The 18,225-nt window shown below is 40.0% G+C and overlaps 1 protein-coding gene across 2 annotated transcripts in view; it reads left to right on the top strand.

The window, feature by feature from the left end:
* Positions 1–18,225, top strand: part of MDN1 (midasin AAA ATPase 1) — a gene marked incomplete at both ends in the record, with an annotated part of 158,020 nt that overhangs the window by 41,401 nt on the left and 98,394 nt on the right. For both annotated transcript variants that reach the window (XM_079716367.1, XM_079716366.1), the window contains 10 exons: positions 599–747; positions 1,811–1,871; positions 7,044–7,255; positions 7,829–7,932; positions 9,274–9,418; positions 10,113–10,209; positions 11,542–11,655; positions 14,454–14,601; positions 15,290–15,400; positions 17,349–17,500. In XM_079716367.1, the coding sequence (XP_079572493.1) occupies positions 599–747; positions 1,811–1,871; positions 7,044–7,255; positions 7,829–7,932; positions 9,274–9,418; positions 10,113–10,209; positions 11,542–11,655; positions 14,454–14,601; positions 15,290–15,400; positions 17,349–17,500 (1,293 nt within the window). The remainder of the gene's footprint in view (positions 1–598; positions 748–1,810; positions 1,872–7,043; positions 7,256–7,828; positions 7,933–9,273; positions 9,419–10,112; positions 10,210–11,541; positions 11,656–14,453; positions 14,602–15,289; positions 15,401–17,348; positions 17,501–18,225) is intronic.

Below are 18,225 nucleotides of genomic sequence, written 5' to 3'. Positions count from 1 at the left end.
TGTGTTGCTTGTGTCCAGTCTAGTCCGTAAGGTGCAGTTTAATTGTCACTTGCCACTCACGGGTAGGGTTTTGATATGAGTCTGCAAGCGGTCGATTTATTTTGGTCTCAGTGCAGTCGAACCTCTCTGCTAATGATGATCTGTATTTGCAGCCGCTCCCCAGCGCTAGCATCACCGCCTCAGCTCCACCTCAGATCATCGGGCACTAGATTCTCATAAAGAGCGTGCAGCCTAGATCCCTCACACGCGCAGTTCACAGTAGGGTCCGAGCTCCCATGAGAATCTAATGCCGCCGCTGACCTGACAGGAGGCGGAGCCCAGGCGGTAATGCGAGCGATGGGGAGCAGCTGTGAATACAAATGAAGCTTCGCTCGCCCGCCATTCACCTCCTGCTGTGTGGCCCGGTTCCTAACAGGCCATGGACAGGTACCAGTCCATGGCCCAGGGGTTGGGGACCCCCGTGTTATAACATGAAGACGGTCACTCTGAGTTGTCTCCTTCTTGTTTGTTGAATCTGGGAAATCTGATTCCTCAAAATAACACAAAGCGAAGCTTGCAGCCTGTTCCTGCAACTGCTTACATACTTCCCCCTCCCCAGGGAGAAGCTCACCTTTGCTGCTACGAGGCCATCCTCTGTTCTTATTGAACAGCTCGCGGTGTGTGTTAGCAAAGGGGAGCCTGTGTTGCTGGTGGGAGAGACCGGGACCGGCAAAACCTCCACCGTCCAGTACTTGGCTCATATTACAGGTAACTCCTAGAGGGGAAGCACTCTGCCCCCAGGCAACAAACATTTGACACTGACTGCCTTTTTATTATTTTTAAAAAATATTTATTTATTTATTTGGCTGCACCAGATCTTAGTTGCGGCATGTGAGATCTTTTTAGTGTGGCATGTGGGATCTGTAGTTGCGGCCTGCGAACTCTTAGTTGCAGTGTGTGGGATCTAGTTCCCTGACCAGGGATCGAACCTGGGACCCCTGCATTGGAAGTGCAGATCCTTAGCCACTGGATCATCAGGGAAGTCCCCTGACTGCCTTTTTAAAAAATAAAAAGTCCAAAGAATATTGGAATTTAAGAGGTGCCACCACTCCACTTCCCCTGGAGATAAGCACTGGAAATTTTTACCTTGGAAATAATGTATTCTTTCCCCCTGGAAATAACCACTGTTAACAGATTGGTATTAACTCTTTTCAGTTCTAATCTGTGGTCTACAAATACATACAGATTTGGTTTTGTTTTGAAACAAACGGGATCATTCTCTATGTATTACATTTAGTTAATAAGCAAATTGGACATCTTTTTTTTTTTTTTTAGTTTTGTATTTTTACTTTATTTTTTGAGGAAGCAGATTTTATTTATTTATTCATTCCCCCCCCTTTTTTAAATTAGTTTCTGCTTTCTAACAAAGTGAATCAGTCATACATATACATCTGCTCCCACATCCCTTCCCTCTTGCGTCTAAATTGGACATCTTTAAAAACAGAACTGCCTCATTCCTATTCTGATGGCTAAATAATATTTCACACTGGATATTTATTTAGTTCTAATTCATAGACAGACATTGACTTACTGAAGGGTTTTTTGTTGTTTTCAGTTACCTGATGCTAGAGCAGTGAATCTTCTTTTACATATCTCTGGGTTAGGTGAAAAGTTTGAATAGTCAAGATACCTGAAAGTAAAATGAGGGGGTCAGAGGAAATGCACATTTAAAGATTTGCCCTGTGCCCTTGTCCACACATCTTTAAGGATCACACTGGATATTGTCAGTCTACATTTTCAGGATAACCCTTTTGCCCTTTCTTTATTAAAGGCCACCGTTTGAGGGTTGTCAATATGAATCAGCAAAGTGACACTGCAGATTTGCTGGGAGGGTAAGTGTGATTTTAAATCTTATTCTTGTTTTGTGTTCACTGTCTGAGGTAAGAAATACTTTTTTTCTGTAAAGCTCAAAACTAGCCTTGGAAAAATGTTCAGAGAATTGCTCCCCTACGCCCACCCCAGCAGGGTATTATTTATTAGAATTTATTAAGGAGCTCTTGAGTGTATAGATGTTTCTTTTCATTTTAAAGAACACTTGAGGTTCTTGCTCTCCAGGATCCTGCTGGGAGGGGGAGAAAAACAAAAAGGTCAGTATGTAATCAAGTAATGTGTGTGTGTGCGATCGTTTATCTGAAGCCTGTGTTCTAGACTCACTGCCTTCAAGCTAGGCTCTCCTGCAGTTTGATTATCTTTGAAACATTAAGTAGCCTCCACTTCGTTAAATGGGACTTGGCTCATGGCGCTCCACTGTGGTTAGTAAAATGCCCTTCTTCCTTATTTGTGGTTTTGAATATGTTAGTTTCATGAACAATTTTAGTCTGTGCTGAAGGCTGTAAAAGCGATGGCTGCTATTGGCATACCTTATGTTGAACCCTAATAGGGTCTGCCCCAGTGACTCTAAGCAGTTGTTTACACAAACTCTTAAAGGCATAAGATAATAGAATTTATTGTCCTTTTTGCTCTTTGTGATATCTGCAAGAAAGCTCTTTATTTACTCTGTTTTGAGGACCACATCATGCTGTAGCATTATTTTTTACTATCACTCTTTCCTTGTCTCATATCCCTTCCTGCTCTGGATGGAGTGCTACTTTGGAATCCTGCTTCCTTTGGTGCTTCTCATGTTCTTACCGTCCCGACCTATTACTTCTATTCTGCTCTACACATGCCACTAATTATGTATTTTAAATGTATATTCTGTCTTCGAATCCGTTAGCTGAGGCTTACCTCTCTTACTCTAATTCTACTTTGACTTTATTTTTCCCCAGTGGTCTTTCTACCTTGTTTTCGTTTTGCTTCTGTTCAGTTAATTGACACTTAATCTCCCCATTCCCTCACTGTGGTACTTGCAATGTGTTCTTGTTAATATATGGAATTTGTTACTTAACTAGGCATGTCTATATTACTGTGTATTTCTCTCTATTCTGTATCTATCTATGTCTTTAATAATATCCTACTGTTAAGTATTCCTAACACAAATGGCATTAATCTCGTACTAGTTGAACATGCACTGGATCTGTCTCTTCTAAGAACTTGTAGTGTTATGTCAGCTGTTGCAAGTAGTTTTAAATGTAGTGAGTACACATTGTGCCTTGATGCAATTAACAATACAAAAAGGTTGAAATCAGAATTTGTTAACTGGAATTTTGTGATTGGTTGTAATTGGTGCAATTGTTTTCTGTTCTTTTGTATTATTGGCAAGTGGTGTGTAAATCACATCTTTTAATATATATTATCGATGTATGAATGACTCCTTTGCTTAAGAACCCTTGTGTATACAATTGGAAGACCAAAAATGATTTTAAAAAGACAAGGGAAAAAAGAAAAAAAGGAAAAATAAATAAAGGCAAGGGAGTAGAAAACAAAGCAGCAGGTAGGGAGGTGGGATAAAGAAGGGCTAATATTTCTATTTTGGCAATGTGTGGTTAGTTTCATCTAACTATGAAACTAGTTCTGTGTTTTGTAACTTATATTAAACATATTTTGCATTTATCAAATACTATGATTAAAATACAATAAAAGAAATTTGTAGTCCTAATTAGTCTGGTTTGCAAATCTGGATCCTTTAGATTGGTTTTTTTAAAAGTTATAATTAAGGATAAATCTGTGTTATAAAAGTAAAGCCTTCAAGGCCATTAGGCTCTTAAATTGCATTACTGCACATTGCCTTCTGATCTTTGTTTGCATACATACCCCCTTAATTTTTGATTAGTGTTAGTGTGGTATATCTTTTTCCCTCATTTAACTTTTAACTCAATTTTGTCATTCTATTTAAAGTAGGTTTCTGATAGACAGCACATAGACCTTCAGATTACTTGTGAGTAGAGAAGTAAGCCGAATTCTGACAGAGTTGGGGTAGAGAGAGCTTATGAGACTGTAGAAAAGAGTAGAAGATACAGAGGACTTAGATGAAGCAGGTAAAAATCATTCCAGAAAAGGAAAGTCTGCCATTAAATGACAGAACACAGGTTCACATCCCTGACTATAGGGAATGGGATTGGGGGGGTAGCCTCTGAGGGAGAAACAGATAAATAGAGAAGGGGAGGGATCCTTGGAGAAGTTAACGATGAAGGAAAGAACAAATGGGAGGAAAATTAAAGATCTCATAGAAATAGACATAAAAGGGCTAACCTGTGTCCTCCTCTAAGCCACCCATGGAAACATCCATACAGGACACTGCACAGCAGATTGCAGGGCAGAAGTGCATGCTTTCAAGCCCAGAATCCTGACCCCAAGTGAAGTGAACCGTTTACCTTTTCAGTTACTCAGCATGCACTGTTTTGTGTCTCTTTTACACTGCATGTTCTTTCATGTATGATAATTTTGGAGAGTCATTTTCTTTTGTTCTAGCCATTTTCTAGTGAACTCTTAAATGTGGTCTCCATGTATCGTGTATGTAACAGGTAGACCCTGAGTGACTCTCCATGAGGGCCAGGTGTTCTAGACCTCCCTCCCCTCTTGGCCTTTAGGTTGCTCCTGAGGCATATTTTCTCTGCAAAAGACATCATGGAAACCCTGGTCTGTAATGGTTCGTAGTTTGATTTCATCAGTTCTCCCTGTGGCTGGTTAGTTTCCGTTGAGTATTTGTGTTACAGTTTATTTCTATTTATTTATTTTTCTTTTCGGAAAGGTGTATGTATGTTTGTTCATTTATTCATCACTTGAAACATATGTCAACTTAACTGTTCCAGCCACTATGCTTTCAGCTTTAAATGAACAAAATTTTTTCTTAAGGAGCTCAGTCTAATTTGAAATATAAAGCCATTTCTTTCATGAATTCAATTCACTGAGCCAATTACTAGTGGTAATAGTTGTCACAGGTAACTCTTAAATGGCACTCCTGTGCCAGGTACTATTTTGAGTCTTTATCTGTGTTCAGTCACTTAGCCTTCTTAACAACCTGTTGATTATCCCCATTTACACTTCGGGGACCTGCGGCTCACAGGCATTAAGTGCCCTGTTCAAGGTAATGGCTAGTCCATGACTTGAACCCAGGCAGTCTGTCTTTTTTTTTTTTTTTTTTTTTTTTTTGCGGTACGCGGGCCTCTCACTGTTGTGGCCTCTCCCGTTGCGGAGCACAGGCTCCGGACGCGCAGGCTCAGCGGCCATGGCTCATGGGCCCAGCCGCTCCGCGGCATATGGGATCCTCCCGGACCAGGGCACGAACCCGTATCCCCTGCATCGGCAGGCGGATTCTCAACCACTGCGCCACCAGGGAGGCCCCAGGCAGTCTGTCTTGATCGTCTCCGTTCTTAGTCATTACTCTGCTGCCTCAGTTAGCTTTGGATCCATCTGTTCTGTCACCTTTAAGACTAGCTCTTTTATTTAAATAACGTGTGTGTTTAATTTCTTACCATTTCTTCTGTGGTCATTGTGGTTCATCATCCTCTGCCTGGTCCAGTGCAGGGCTCTCACCTTTGCTTCTACTCTTACCCTCCCCACAGTCTCTCTTCCATTTAGTATTTACAATGATCCTTTTATAGTGTGATCAGATCTCATCACTCTCTTCCTCAGATCCTTCCACTGACTTCTCTGTCCATGTGGAATGCACTCCAAACCCTTCGTCACCTGGCTCCGGCACGTCTCTGTCTCCTTCCTTTAGCTCTGCTCTGTGTTGATATTTCCTCTGTGGCCTCCCCTTCTGCCCAGGGATATTTGCTTAGCCTAACCCTTCCTTGTTTGATTTTCTTCAAATTCCTGTCTTTAACACAGCGTCTTCTTACTATCATAGTCAAAGTACCAATTCTTCTTTCAGCCACTCTCCTTTCACCTTATCCAGTCAAAGCACTTGCTACTTGATATTTTATACTAGTAGATGTATTCCCGTATTGTCTCTTTGGTTAGATTGTAAGCTGCAAAGGGGCAGGACGTGGTGGGTCTCATTTACTCAGTGCTGAACTCTAGCAGGTGCTCAGTAAATCTCAGTTGAATAAATGGAGTAAAGAAATGTCTTTACTAATTAATGGGTTAGTGCTTACTGGGAAGCAATATTGAGTTTGTGAAGTTCTCATGCTTTCTGTCTCTGGAATCAGAATCTTCCGTATAGATGCTCAGTATCAGGGCACTGGGTTTCACTCATCTCATTGTTCCTTCTCACAGGCCAGTGAGTAAATAGTATCCATGAGTTCTCCAATTGTGCTTGACTGTTCTGAAACATATTTTGGTATTGTTTCAGTTCTCAAATTATATTTCTTAGAAACAAAATTTATGTCATCATCCTTGAATTGTAGTATTTAGTATCCTAGGCCACGGAAAATTGTATACTTGAGATTTTCCAGGAATGATTAGTGCTGCTTGGGCAACTTCTTTTAAATTTAGCTAGAGCAGTGTTTCTTGACTCTCTAACATTATTAACCCCCCCAATATTACATTAAATTTTAATTTAAATTAATTCCCTAATTCCCCAACCAGAAAAGTAAAATGCTAAGAAATAGAGACTCTGAATGCTGAGAAATAAAAAAAGTTGAGCCTTGGAAGGTCACAGACCATTGCAATGTCTTAAGATTTTTTGTTAACCGTCCCCCTCCCCAATTTTAAATCTCTTTGGGAGTAGTCTCCCCACCCTCCATTGACAAGGCATGATGTTCAAGTAAGTTCTTAAGATGCTTGAATAAGTCAATTTCAGACATTATATTTTTCTTCTAAAATCTTTCAAAAACCTTTTGGTCCATCTTAATAGAATATGGTTTATCATCAAATATACATGATGTTTATTTAAATATGTTAGTAAAGTCAGTGACATGCCTTTCACTGCCCAGTTTGGAATTTCAAATTTGTTCATAGTTTGTTTATCTAATACTAGTTTTAACCTTTAGTATAGGTGCTTCTAACACTTGGAGTGGAGAAAATAGATTATAATTTAAAACTTTAACATAGATGTAAAGTATTTTGTTATTTCTTATTTTGAGTAGAAGAAATCTTACACCTATTCCTGTTTTCTAAGGCATACTTTCCAACTTCTGTTAGCTTTAGAAGTTTGCGAATCACATATTTACCTTTTGTTTCAGTTACAAACCAGTGGACCATAAGCTTATTTGGCTACCCTTACGGGAGGGATTTGAGGAACTCTTTACTCAGACATTTTCCAAGAAGCAAAACTTTACATTCTTGGGACACATTCAGACCTGTTACAGGCAGAAACGGTGGCACAATCTCCTCAAACTAATGCAACATGTGCACAAGTCGGCTGTCAACAAGGATGGAAAAGAGAGTGAGACTGGTAAGAATGTGACCCAGGCTGCCAGTGGGAGGGCATGCGGCTGAAGTTTAATTAGCAGAATTAGGAGAAGAGTTTGGGGGAAGAATGAAGCAATACACATTAGAGCTTTCTAGGACTTTAGGCAGAGCTGACTAGTTTTGAAGTATTGCTGCTCCTGTGACTCTAGTCAAGATTTCCATCAAAGCAGGTGGTCGCTGATGTTGATGTACAGTACCACTTAGTGGTTAGTAAGTCACATGTGCTTAGAAGAAGAGGTTACTTCCAGAAAACTGGATTCCACAGCGAGTGGGGCTTTTGGTGGCTTATCTTCTTCCTCATCTATAAAGTGGGAATAAGAGTACCTACTTCAAAGGGTTGTTGTGAGGATAAATGAGTTGACCAGTACGTATGCATATAAACAAACTGACTAGTATAGTGGCTGCACATGGTTGGCATTATGTAAGTGTTTGGACTTAATTTTTTATACTTCTAAGATGTGATTTTTGTGTGTGTTATGTTAATTGTGTGTTTTTTAAAGTTATATATATTACAACTCAAAGTGTATGTTAAATTCTTGTCTTTATTTTTCTCTAGGGTCACTACTAAAAGAGAAGTGGGAAGCATTTGGTCTTAGACTCAACCATGCCCAACGACAGATGAAAATGACTGAAAATGCCCTATTGTTTGCATTTGTAGAGGTATTTTGCTTCAGTTGTTTAGGTTAAGGGAATGTTGATCTGACGCAGAATGCAAGTTTAAGGAGGCTCCTGTTTTGTATTCTCTTCATGTTGACATTTTAGGGCTTGTTGTTTAAGACAGTAAACACTTAATGAAATAATTCTTTGGGGGGGAAGATTTTTTTTAATGTCCTTTATAGAAATTATAAAGTCTTGGTTAACACCATCATTACTATTTTTAAAGATGCAGTTGAGAACAACTAGTGAATTTTTTTATTGTTTCATAGCTGTGTGTGTGTGTGTGTGTGAGAGAGAGAGAGAGTGAGTGTGTGTGTGTGTGTGAGAGAGAGAGAGAGATTTGGGTCCATTCCTGTTAGGACACGTTTTTGATTCCAGTGCATGGGTAGCTCTACTGTTTTCTCTCCTGTGACCTTGCAGGATCAACTTAGTTAAATGTTTGTGACTTAAACTTTTCATATTTTTATTAAAGAAGATTGTTTTTGTGGCACTCTTCAGACCACACTCTAAGAGAGGTGTAGGAATCTTACTTGAGATGATGTCTTAGTAAGAGATAAAGTCCCTCAACCATATATCCATTGTTGTGGGAAATTTAGTCATCAGTGCTTAATCTTAACATGATTGTTTCTAAAATAACCAATGAAAATGTCAAGTGCTCTCAAAATAGGGTTTATACCTATTTCATGACTTGACATTACACTGGATTTTAATATGTTTGTTCCGTTTTATTTACAGAAGATTCTTTGTTAGGATCACCATGAAAACAAAAGCATAAAGCAGTTTAATAATAGTAAAACAATTAAGTTTCTGATGTTGTGTCACTTGAATAGATTATCAGTTCATTGCTTTTGGAAATAGAACTTGAGGAGATCAAATCAGTAGAGATGAGGAAAGATTCATCTTGATATTCTTCAGCAACTGTGAAAGGCTCTGAATTACAACCACTATACACTCTTGATTTAGTCATTTATCTTTTCTTGGTATACTCATAGCCTGATCCTGTATTTATTTTGGGTCTTTTTAATAACCATTTGGTTACCTTTAAACATCTGAATACACTGTAAGTTATTATTTGCCTTACCATCCATATAATGGGATGGTCTAGTTTATTGCATCTCATCGTTAGGCTCAGAGAGATTCCCTTGGCCCTTTTGGATATTTGAAAAAGAGTTAACTTGACCTTAACCCTGGCAACCAGCTGGCAGCCATTTGGCATTAAGGTGTAAGCTCATCAGGTAGGAGCGGTTTGCCCTTGCCTCTGCTTCTAACCCTGCTCACATAACTGTTCTTGGTGAGTGTGTTTGTGTTTGAAATGGACCCGTAACATTTTACTTCATCTTCTAGGGTACATTAGCTCAGGCTGTAAAGAAAGGAGAGTGGATCTTGTTGGATGAGATTAATCTGGCTGCTCCAGAAACATTAGAATGTCTGAGTGGTTTACTTGAAGGCTCCTCTGGCTCTCTGGTGTTGCTGGATCGAGGAGACACAGGTAGCACTTGATCCCCTTGGGGTTTGACATGATGCGAGGCCTTCTGGCCTCTTTAAAGTAATAGTCTTGAGACTTCCCTGGTGGTCCAGTGGGTAAGACTCCATACTCCCAATGCAGGGGGCCTGGGTTGGATCCCAGGTTGGGGAATTAGATCCGGCATGCTGCGACTAAGAGTCTACATGCCACAACTAAGACCCAGGGCAGCCTAAATAAATAAACTAATTTAAAAAATGTTTTTTTTAAAAAGTAATATTCTTTTGGTTAGGTCGATTACATGGGCCTCCCTGTGTGATTTATTTATTCTGTAGATAGTAATTTTCTGCAAAGTCTTATTGTTAGATGATACAGGGAATGAAAAGAATACGATAATTTGTCAAGGCATTTGGGTAGTGGGTAATAAGGCATGCACCCTCAGTGACAGTGTACGTGCTGGTGAATAGGTGATGAAATATAAATAGCATGAACAACCTCACCATAAGAGATGGTGGGATGGCAGTTTAAGATTAAGTTGTGTACATAGATCTGGAAACTGATTTCATTGGGGTTTGAGAAAAGGCAAGGATGTTTGAGCAGCCAGTACCAACCTTGCTGAGCCTTGAGGCATAGTGGTGCACCCTGGGGTTCAGTGGAGTTAGTCTTCCCCTGATCATTTATTGTTACAAATTGTTGAGAATTTATAGTTTTCTTTTAACAGAACCACTGGTTCGTCATCCGGATTTCCGTTTATTTGCGTGTATGAATCCAGCAACTGATGTGGGCAAAAGAAATCTCCCACCAGGAATAAGAAACAGGTAAGGGGACATGGCTTGGTTCCTGGATCCGTTTTTAAAATTAAGTTCTCTTTATTTATTGATTGGTAGTATTAATGTAACCAACCCTCATAACAATGCTTGAAATTTATTGACTGCTGATAGAGGAATCTTTTTACTTGTAGTAGTCTTCTTTCTATAGGTGGTAGGAATGTGGAAAACTCCAGAACACTGGGAGTTTTTTTCCTTTGGGTTGTGCGTATGACATTTAATGGCTCGTGGATATTGTTGAAAACAAAAATCTTTCCTCCTTCAGATAGCCTTTTAGCTATTAGAAAACCTTCACATACGAAATAATAGTATATCATATAACAACGTAAGTGCATTTTAGGCAGAGTCCTCTTGGATGAGACTAATGATTTGTAAAAGAACATTTAAGTTTCAGTTTTCATCATTAAGCACAGACTGACATGAACAAGATGTTTTATGTATGTAGCATTTGGGAAAAGATAAATGACCTTGAAGAACCTAAGGGCAGGGCAGGAATAAAGACGCAGACATAGAGAATGGACTCGAGGACACGGGGAGGGGGAAGGGTAAGCTGGGAAGAAGTGAGAGAGTGGCATGGACATATATACACTACCAAATGTAAAGTACATAGCTAGTGGGAAGCAGCCGCATAGCACAGGGAGATCAGCTCCATGCTTTGTGACCACCTAGAGGGGTGGGATAGGGAGGGTGGGAGGGAGACGCAAGAGGAAGGGGATATGGGGATATATGTATATGTATAGCTGATGCACCTTGTTATAAAGCAGAAACACACCATTGTAAAGCAATTATACTCCAATAAAGATGTTAAAAAAAAAGATAAATGATCTTGTTTATTGTTGGTAACCTTTTGTTGAATCTGAGTTTTAAAATAGTGTTAAAACTTTACTAGATCTTCTCCCACATTATAAAAGTAGTAAAAGCTTTTTAGGAAAATTTTATCAACCACAAGACTGTATTTTCCTTTGCTACAACTATGAATTTTTGATAGGAGGCTTTTTTGTTATTGTTGCATGTACTTTTTGTTACATATAGTTGTAATCAAAAACACCTGAAAATGAGGATAAATAAAGTCTTATTTTTGTAACTGTTTTTGCAAGGACTGTTTGACTTTCTTAGAAGTAGTAATGGTAGATTTTTGGTAACGGTTACATTATCTTCTGTTTCATTATGGTCAATCTGTATCTCAAGTTGAAAGGCCTTCATAATTCATATTACAAGCAGGTAAAATGAGTTTATATAACTTCTGTCTTGTGTTTTTGTATTGTCAGAATAGCTGTATTAACTTCCTCAAAAATGGTTACTATGGAATAATTGTCTTAACAGGTTCACAGAACTTTATGTAGAAGAATTGGAAAGTAAAGAAGACTTACAGATCCTTATTGTGGATTATCTGAAAGGCTTGAGTGTGAACAGGAGCACAGTGCTAGGAATCATAACGTGGGTTCTTTTTGGTTTCTCTTTATAAACTTTTCTCTGAGCATAAAAATGTGTACCCCATGCACGTATACTGTTTTCTTCTTTTTTGCTTCTAACGAGAGAAGACTGATGGAAGGATTATTTAGATTTTAGTTTAATGTTGGAACCTTATGGACTCCCTTGGATTTTCCTAAGGAAACTACATAGAGAGCTTATGAGAATGTGTATTGTCGATACCTATGAGAATATGTAAACAATTAGATAACGCTCTCCTGATTACGTCTTTATTCACAGCTAAGAGTTTGAATCCCTTGAGGAGATATAAATGGCTTGGATTTTGATCTGCCTTGGTGAAATCCTATTTTTTGCAATTTGCATATTAGCTTTGTGGAATGTAGAGGGGGGAAGGTTTATATAATTGATTGAGGCCAGTTTGGAATTATTAGAGTCTTAGCTGAATGAAGTGTAGAGTGGTTATATTGCTTGGTGCTTTAATTTGAGTTTCTTTCCTCTGTTTTTTGTATGCCATGTGGAAAGGGTGCAGTCTTTTGTATCATAACACCCTGGGTTCTAGTGCTGGCTCTGTCAGAAACTAAGTCTGTCATCTGGGGCATGTCACTTCGTTGATTTTATCTGTGTCCTCTAAAACAAGATACACAATATGTAAAGATTTTGAAGTTGGATCATATTAGTGTTTTACTTTGCTTTTTGTTCTTTTTTCCTTATTTTTTTATTTTTATTTTTTTACAAATAGTTATTGAGTGGCTCAGATGCTAGGGATACAGCTATAAATAAAACAGACAACCTTGGTTCTTTTCATGGAGCTTTAATTCTACAGGTGGAGATAATCAGTAAATACTGTTATTTTTGGTTGTGATAAGTGAAGAAAAAGAACATATAAAGCAAAATGCTGGTTAGAAAATAAAACTTGGAGCCCGGTTTTAAATAGGTTAGTCAAAGAGGCATTTGTCAAAGGGCTTCGTAGTGGTTTGTCACACTACATTTTAAAATCAGAGCACTTTTTGTTAGCCAAGAATATTTAGACAAAAGCGTAAATATGTGTAGTTAAAATTCAAAAAGCTGGAGATAGCAGTGTGGCTGAAGTGTGGCTCTTATAAAATGCTGATAGGGCTTCCTTGGTGGCGCAGTGGTTGAGAGTCCGCCTGCTGATGCAGGGGACACGGGTTCGTGCCCCGGTCTGGGAAGATCCCACATGCCGCGGAGCTGCTGGGCCCGTGAGCCATGGCCGCTGAGCCTGCACGTCCAGAGCCTGTGTTCCGCCACGGGAGAGGCCACAACAGTGAGAGGCCCGCATACAGCAAAAAAAAAAAAAAAAAAAAAAAAAATGCTGATAGTACAAGAGGTTCATGTTCCATATATAAAAACCCACTTCTGGAATGTAGAGTCTTTCTACAAAAGAAAGAATATCTAGCTAGATTGCAAAGAGGGAAGACATCTCATTTGGGCAAGAACTTGGGTTTCATCTCTTTATTTGGTTGCACTGGGTCTTAGTTGTGGCAGGTGGGCTCTTTAGTTGTGGCATGTGAACTCTTAGTTGCTGCATGCATGTGGGATTTAGTTCCCTGACCAGGGACTGAACCTGGGACCCCTGCATTGGGAGTGCGGAGTCTTATCCACTGCGCCACCAGGGAAGTCCCTTGGGTTTCATCTCTGACACATGTTTGGTTATACTTGATCTTGCAGCATGTGATCATGAATTTCATGAATTTTTTTTTTTTTTTGGCTACTTTGGGTCTTTGGTGCTGTGTATTGGGCCTTCTCTAGTTGCGGCGAGCGGGGTCTGCTCTTCATTGCGGCGCGCAGGATTCCCATTGCAGTGGCTTCTCTTGTTGCGGGCACAAGCTCTGGGCATGTGGGTTTCAGTAGTTGCGATGTGTGGACTCAGCATTTGTGGCTCGCGGGCTCTAGAGTGCAGGCTCAGTAGTTGTGGTGCACGGGTTTAGTTGCTCCGCGGCATGTGGGATCTTCCCGGACCAGGGCTTGAACCCGTGTCCCCTGCATTGGCAGGTGGATTCTTTTTTTTTTTTGCGGTACGCGGGCCTCTCACTGTTGTGGCCTCACTCATTTTGCGGAGCGCAGGCTCAGCAGCCATGGCTCACGGGCCCAGCCACTCCGCGGCATGTGGGATCTTCCTGGACCAGGGCACGAACCAGTGTCCCCTGCATCGGCAGGCAGACTCTCAACCACTGCACCACCAGGGAAGCCCGGCAGGTGGATTCTTAACCACTGCACCACCAGGGAAGTCCTTCATGAATTTTTGACATTTGCACTTGATGTTTCAGTCTGAAACTTCTTCCATCTTGTCATCTTCTGGACTTCTAAATTATGTGGTAATGAAAGTAGAAATGGTCGCCATATCATCATGCTTTTTAACATTTTGTCATTGTTGATTATAACCATATCTGTAGACTTTCTTTTAAAACACCATTACTTTTGTTTTCTGTGTGCTTATCCATCACCATTAGAGATTACACAGGGACTTCATTTGACCCTCATATTAAAGCCAACTTTGGAACCCTGTGTTTGGATTCAGTATATTCTTGCTAAGGGCCTCTCATATCTCGCTACCATTCCCTTAAAAATCAGACACATCTCCCCTTTCTCCTCTTTCCATCCTAAGGGAAGTTGATCAATATTCATTTTATTATTTTTGATGCTCTAAGAAGTTGTATGTAAGCTTGGCCATCTAATCTATAAAAATGCCTTTTGGTCCTTTTGTAGAGAAACGGGAACAACAGCAAAATAGTAGGGCTTGTTAGTTAATAAAATAAATCTTTTGAACTGCATCCTCTCTATAGGTTCTATACAGCTGTGCGGAAGGAGTCTGGGACAAAATTGGTGGATGGGACCGGCCACAGACCTCACTACAGCCTTCGGACTCTCTGTAGGGCCTTGCGATTTGCAGCCTCCAATCCGTGTGGCAGTATCCAGCGCTCGCTCTATGAGGTCTTTGTACATCTGTGTTTGGTTGGGAGCTTGGTGGATGGGCACACCATGGGGAAGGAGCAAGTGAGGATGCCCGTGCCAGGGTTGCCAGTGTTTTCTGTTTAGTCAGATTAGCTCAGAAATTTTCATACCGGAACTACCCTGCCCTTTTTCTACCACTGTATCCCATTTAAAAGTTGTTCTGGGGCTTCCCTGGTGGCGCAGTGGTTAAGAATCCACCTGCCAATGCAGGGGACACAGGTTCAAGCCCTGGTCCGGGAAGATCCCACATGCCGCGGAGCATCTAAGCCCGTGCGCCACAACTACTGAGCCTGGGCTCTAGAGCCCTCAAGCCACAACTACTGAGCCCATGTGCCACAACTACTGAAGCCCGCGCACCTAAAGCCCATGCTCCGCAACAAGAGAAGCCACCACAATGAGAAGCCCACACACTGCAACGAAGAGTAACCCCCACTCGCCACAACTAGAGAAAGCCTGCATGCAGCAACGAAGACCCAAGGCAGCCAATAAATAAATAAATTAATTAATTAAAATAAAGTAAAATAAATAATAATAAATATATTCTTAAAAAAAAAACTGTTGTTCTGGGCACCAGCACCACCCAAGAGGTTGAATTTTGTTTCTGAAATAAGTTGGCCTGTTATTGCAGAAGGATAACTAGTGTTACATGTATTTGTGTTTTCTCTAGGGCTTTTGTTTGGGTTTCTTAACACAGCTTGACAGGGCGTCGCACCCAATAGTCCAGAAGCTCATTTGTCAACACGTTGTTTCTGGCAATGTTAAAAGTCTGCTGAAGCAGGTAGGTTCTTTTTTGATTTTTGACTTAAATGAAAGGCTGAAATATCAAATTGTTAGCTGTTTTGTTTTTGGTTTTGGTTTTTTTGCAAAACTTGTTTCTAATTATAAAAGTTGTCAGTTTGTTCCACAAAATTTTAACGTAGGTGGTGAAAATTCCTGATAATCCTGATCTTCGGAGATTTAAACCCTATAGTTAGTCCTTTCCATCTAAATCGTGTGTGTGTGTGTTTGTGTGTGTGTGTACATATATATATATTTAAAAGTTAAAAAATCTTTTTTATGTATTCAAATTCTAATATATGTGTATGTGTAGATTTATCAAGGTAAATTCTAATACAGGCATACCTCACTTTATTGCAGTTTGCTTTATTGCACTTAGTAGATATTGCAGTTTTTTACAAATTGAAGGTTTGTGGCAACCCTATGTTGTCAGTTGATGGTTAGCATTTTTTAGCAATAAAGCATTTCGAAATTAAGATACGTACATCTTTTTTAGACATGTTATTGCACACCTAATAGATTGTAGTACAGTGTAAACATAACTTTCGTATGCATTGAGAAACCAAAAAATTTGTGTGACTGGCTTTATTGCCATATTGGCTTTATTGTGATATTTGCTTTATTGCTGTAGTCTGGAATTAAATCTGGAAAATCTCCATGGTCTGCCTGTATATATGTAATATAAGTAATATAAATGAAACCATCTCATAAGAATGTTCTGTAGTTTCCTTTCTTAGCCTAACTATATCCTGGATATATTTTTATGTCTGTACCACAGGTCACTGTGAGTGATGTGCTTTCTAATTGTCACATAGCATTTCATTGGAAGCTTGCACCACAGTTTATCTGCACACCTGCCTTCTGACTGATGGTTGGGCTTTTTTTCCCCTTTCCTTTTCTTGTTTCTATTATACACAATAACCATTTCAGTTTGACAGAGGAAATTACAGAATAACATGGGATTGAAAGAGGCTGAGAGAAACTGGCTCACAAACTGACTTGTTTATGTGTCTGTTGCTTGCTCTTTAGGAAGAAAAGAGCCATTGGGATTGTAGGTACTTTGGATTCAATGTTTTTTCCTTTTAAAAAAATTGTACAAGTAACACATGAATATATACTTTTGGTAAACTGTGAAAACATTGAGAAAAGACCCAAGCTTGCTTTGATTATTACCCCATTACCATTCCCTCCACTTATTCTTTTGTATGCTTTTCTCATGGTTATATGTGATGGTGGCTTAACAGTTCTTTTTTCTCACTGCTCTTCTGCCCAACTGAGAAGTCCTTAAAAGCAGTGCCTACAACTGTGGCTTCAAGTCAGGGGGCTAAATGTACTAGAAGAGCACTTTTCTACAGCTGTATATCTGACCACCATTTGACCATTTTTGATCTATAAAAATGGCAGTTTTGTATAAATCAGCTTAACTTTCACCATACCTTCAAAAGGTTATGCCATCATCTACAATATTATCCTTAACGAATTAGTTTCTCTGGAGGGTTGCTTTTATTTTTAATGTCTTCTAGGGGATCCAGAACATAGTAGTGCATAGCGCCCTCCGCTCCCCGCCCCAATACAACACTGGCCATGTTTTGGGAATGTGGTTCATATGAAATACATGTTTCTGACCAAAATACTTTATTAGAGTGGGATGTTTGGTAGATGAGAGAAGAGAACTGAGGCATAAACTATCTGAGAAATTATTTTCATTCAAGTTTTCCCCCATATCTACCTAACCCCACCTGAATTTTAAAACCAGTACATGTCGCCATTTTGTTCTCCTTCCTCAAAGTAATTTTTTTCATGTTCATTTGTGGGTTTTAATGTTGAAAGCATCCAGAACAAGCAGCATTCTTGGTGACAATTTTTTTCCCACTTTACACCCCTCTCTGAAAGAATGCCATAGTTGTCGTGGGTCTGTGGGTTATTTCTCTCACTCTTGTGTCTTTCAGCCTATTCCAGAACCAAAAGGAGGTCGGCTCATCCAGGTGGAAGGCTACTGGATTTCGGTGGGAGACAAGGAACCTACAATAGATGAGACGTACATCCTCACGTCTTCCGTCAAGCTGAACCTGAGAGACATAGTCCGAGTGGTCTCTGCAGGGTGTGTGGACCTTTTCTCACACTGCTCTGATGTCTTACCAGCATAGGCATTGCTGAAAGTCTAGACCTACGTCCTGAACTTTCAAAGCACTCTATTGTTATTCATTGGCTGAGTGAATAATTATTTTCTAAGTCAATCCTGTCACTTTTCTCCAGACACAAAACATCATTTCTAGTTGTACCTTTGGTGGGAGCAATATGGACACAGATTATTTTGGCCATCATTAAGGTTGCTTTTTAGTATTTTGCTGGTGGATACTCATCACCCATTACTTGTTAAGTGAGACTCACAACAGTTACTCCCGCTTACTGTTTCTCACTAGTGCAAGAGAGGCTGGAATTACTTTCCTCGGTAGTTTCTGAGAAACCTTTTTTTTTTCTGTGTGGTACGCGGGCCTCTCACTGTTGTGGCCTCTCCTGTTGCGGAGCACAGGCTCCGGACGCGCAGGCTCAGCGGCCATGGCTCACGGGCCCAGCCGCTCCGCGGCATGTGGGATCTTCCCAGACTGGGGCACGAACCCGTGTCCCCTGCATCGGCAGGCAGACTCTCAACCACTGCGCCACCAGGGAAGCCCCTGAGGAACCAGTTTTACATAGAAACTTCTCAGGGCTTAAGAAACGTTCCATTAGTAGTGCATAGGTATATAAAAACATTCTCTTATGATGATGTTAAATGTTATAGTTGTTCTTTTTTAAACACTACATGATTTAATTCTGGTTTCTGTC

Source organism: Hyperoodon ampullatus (assembly GCF_949752795.1).
Source record: "Hyperoodon ampullatus genome assembly, chromosome: 12".
In the NCBI taxonomy this organism is placed as follows: domain Eukaryota; kingdom Metazoa; phylum Chordata; class Mammalia; order Artiodactyla; family Ziphiidae; genus Hyperoodon; species Hyperoodon ampullatus.
This window is presented reverse-complemented; position numbering and strand designations above follow the sequence as displayed.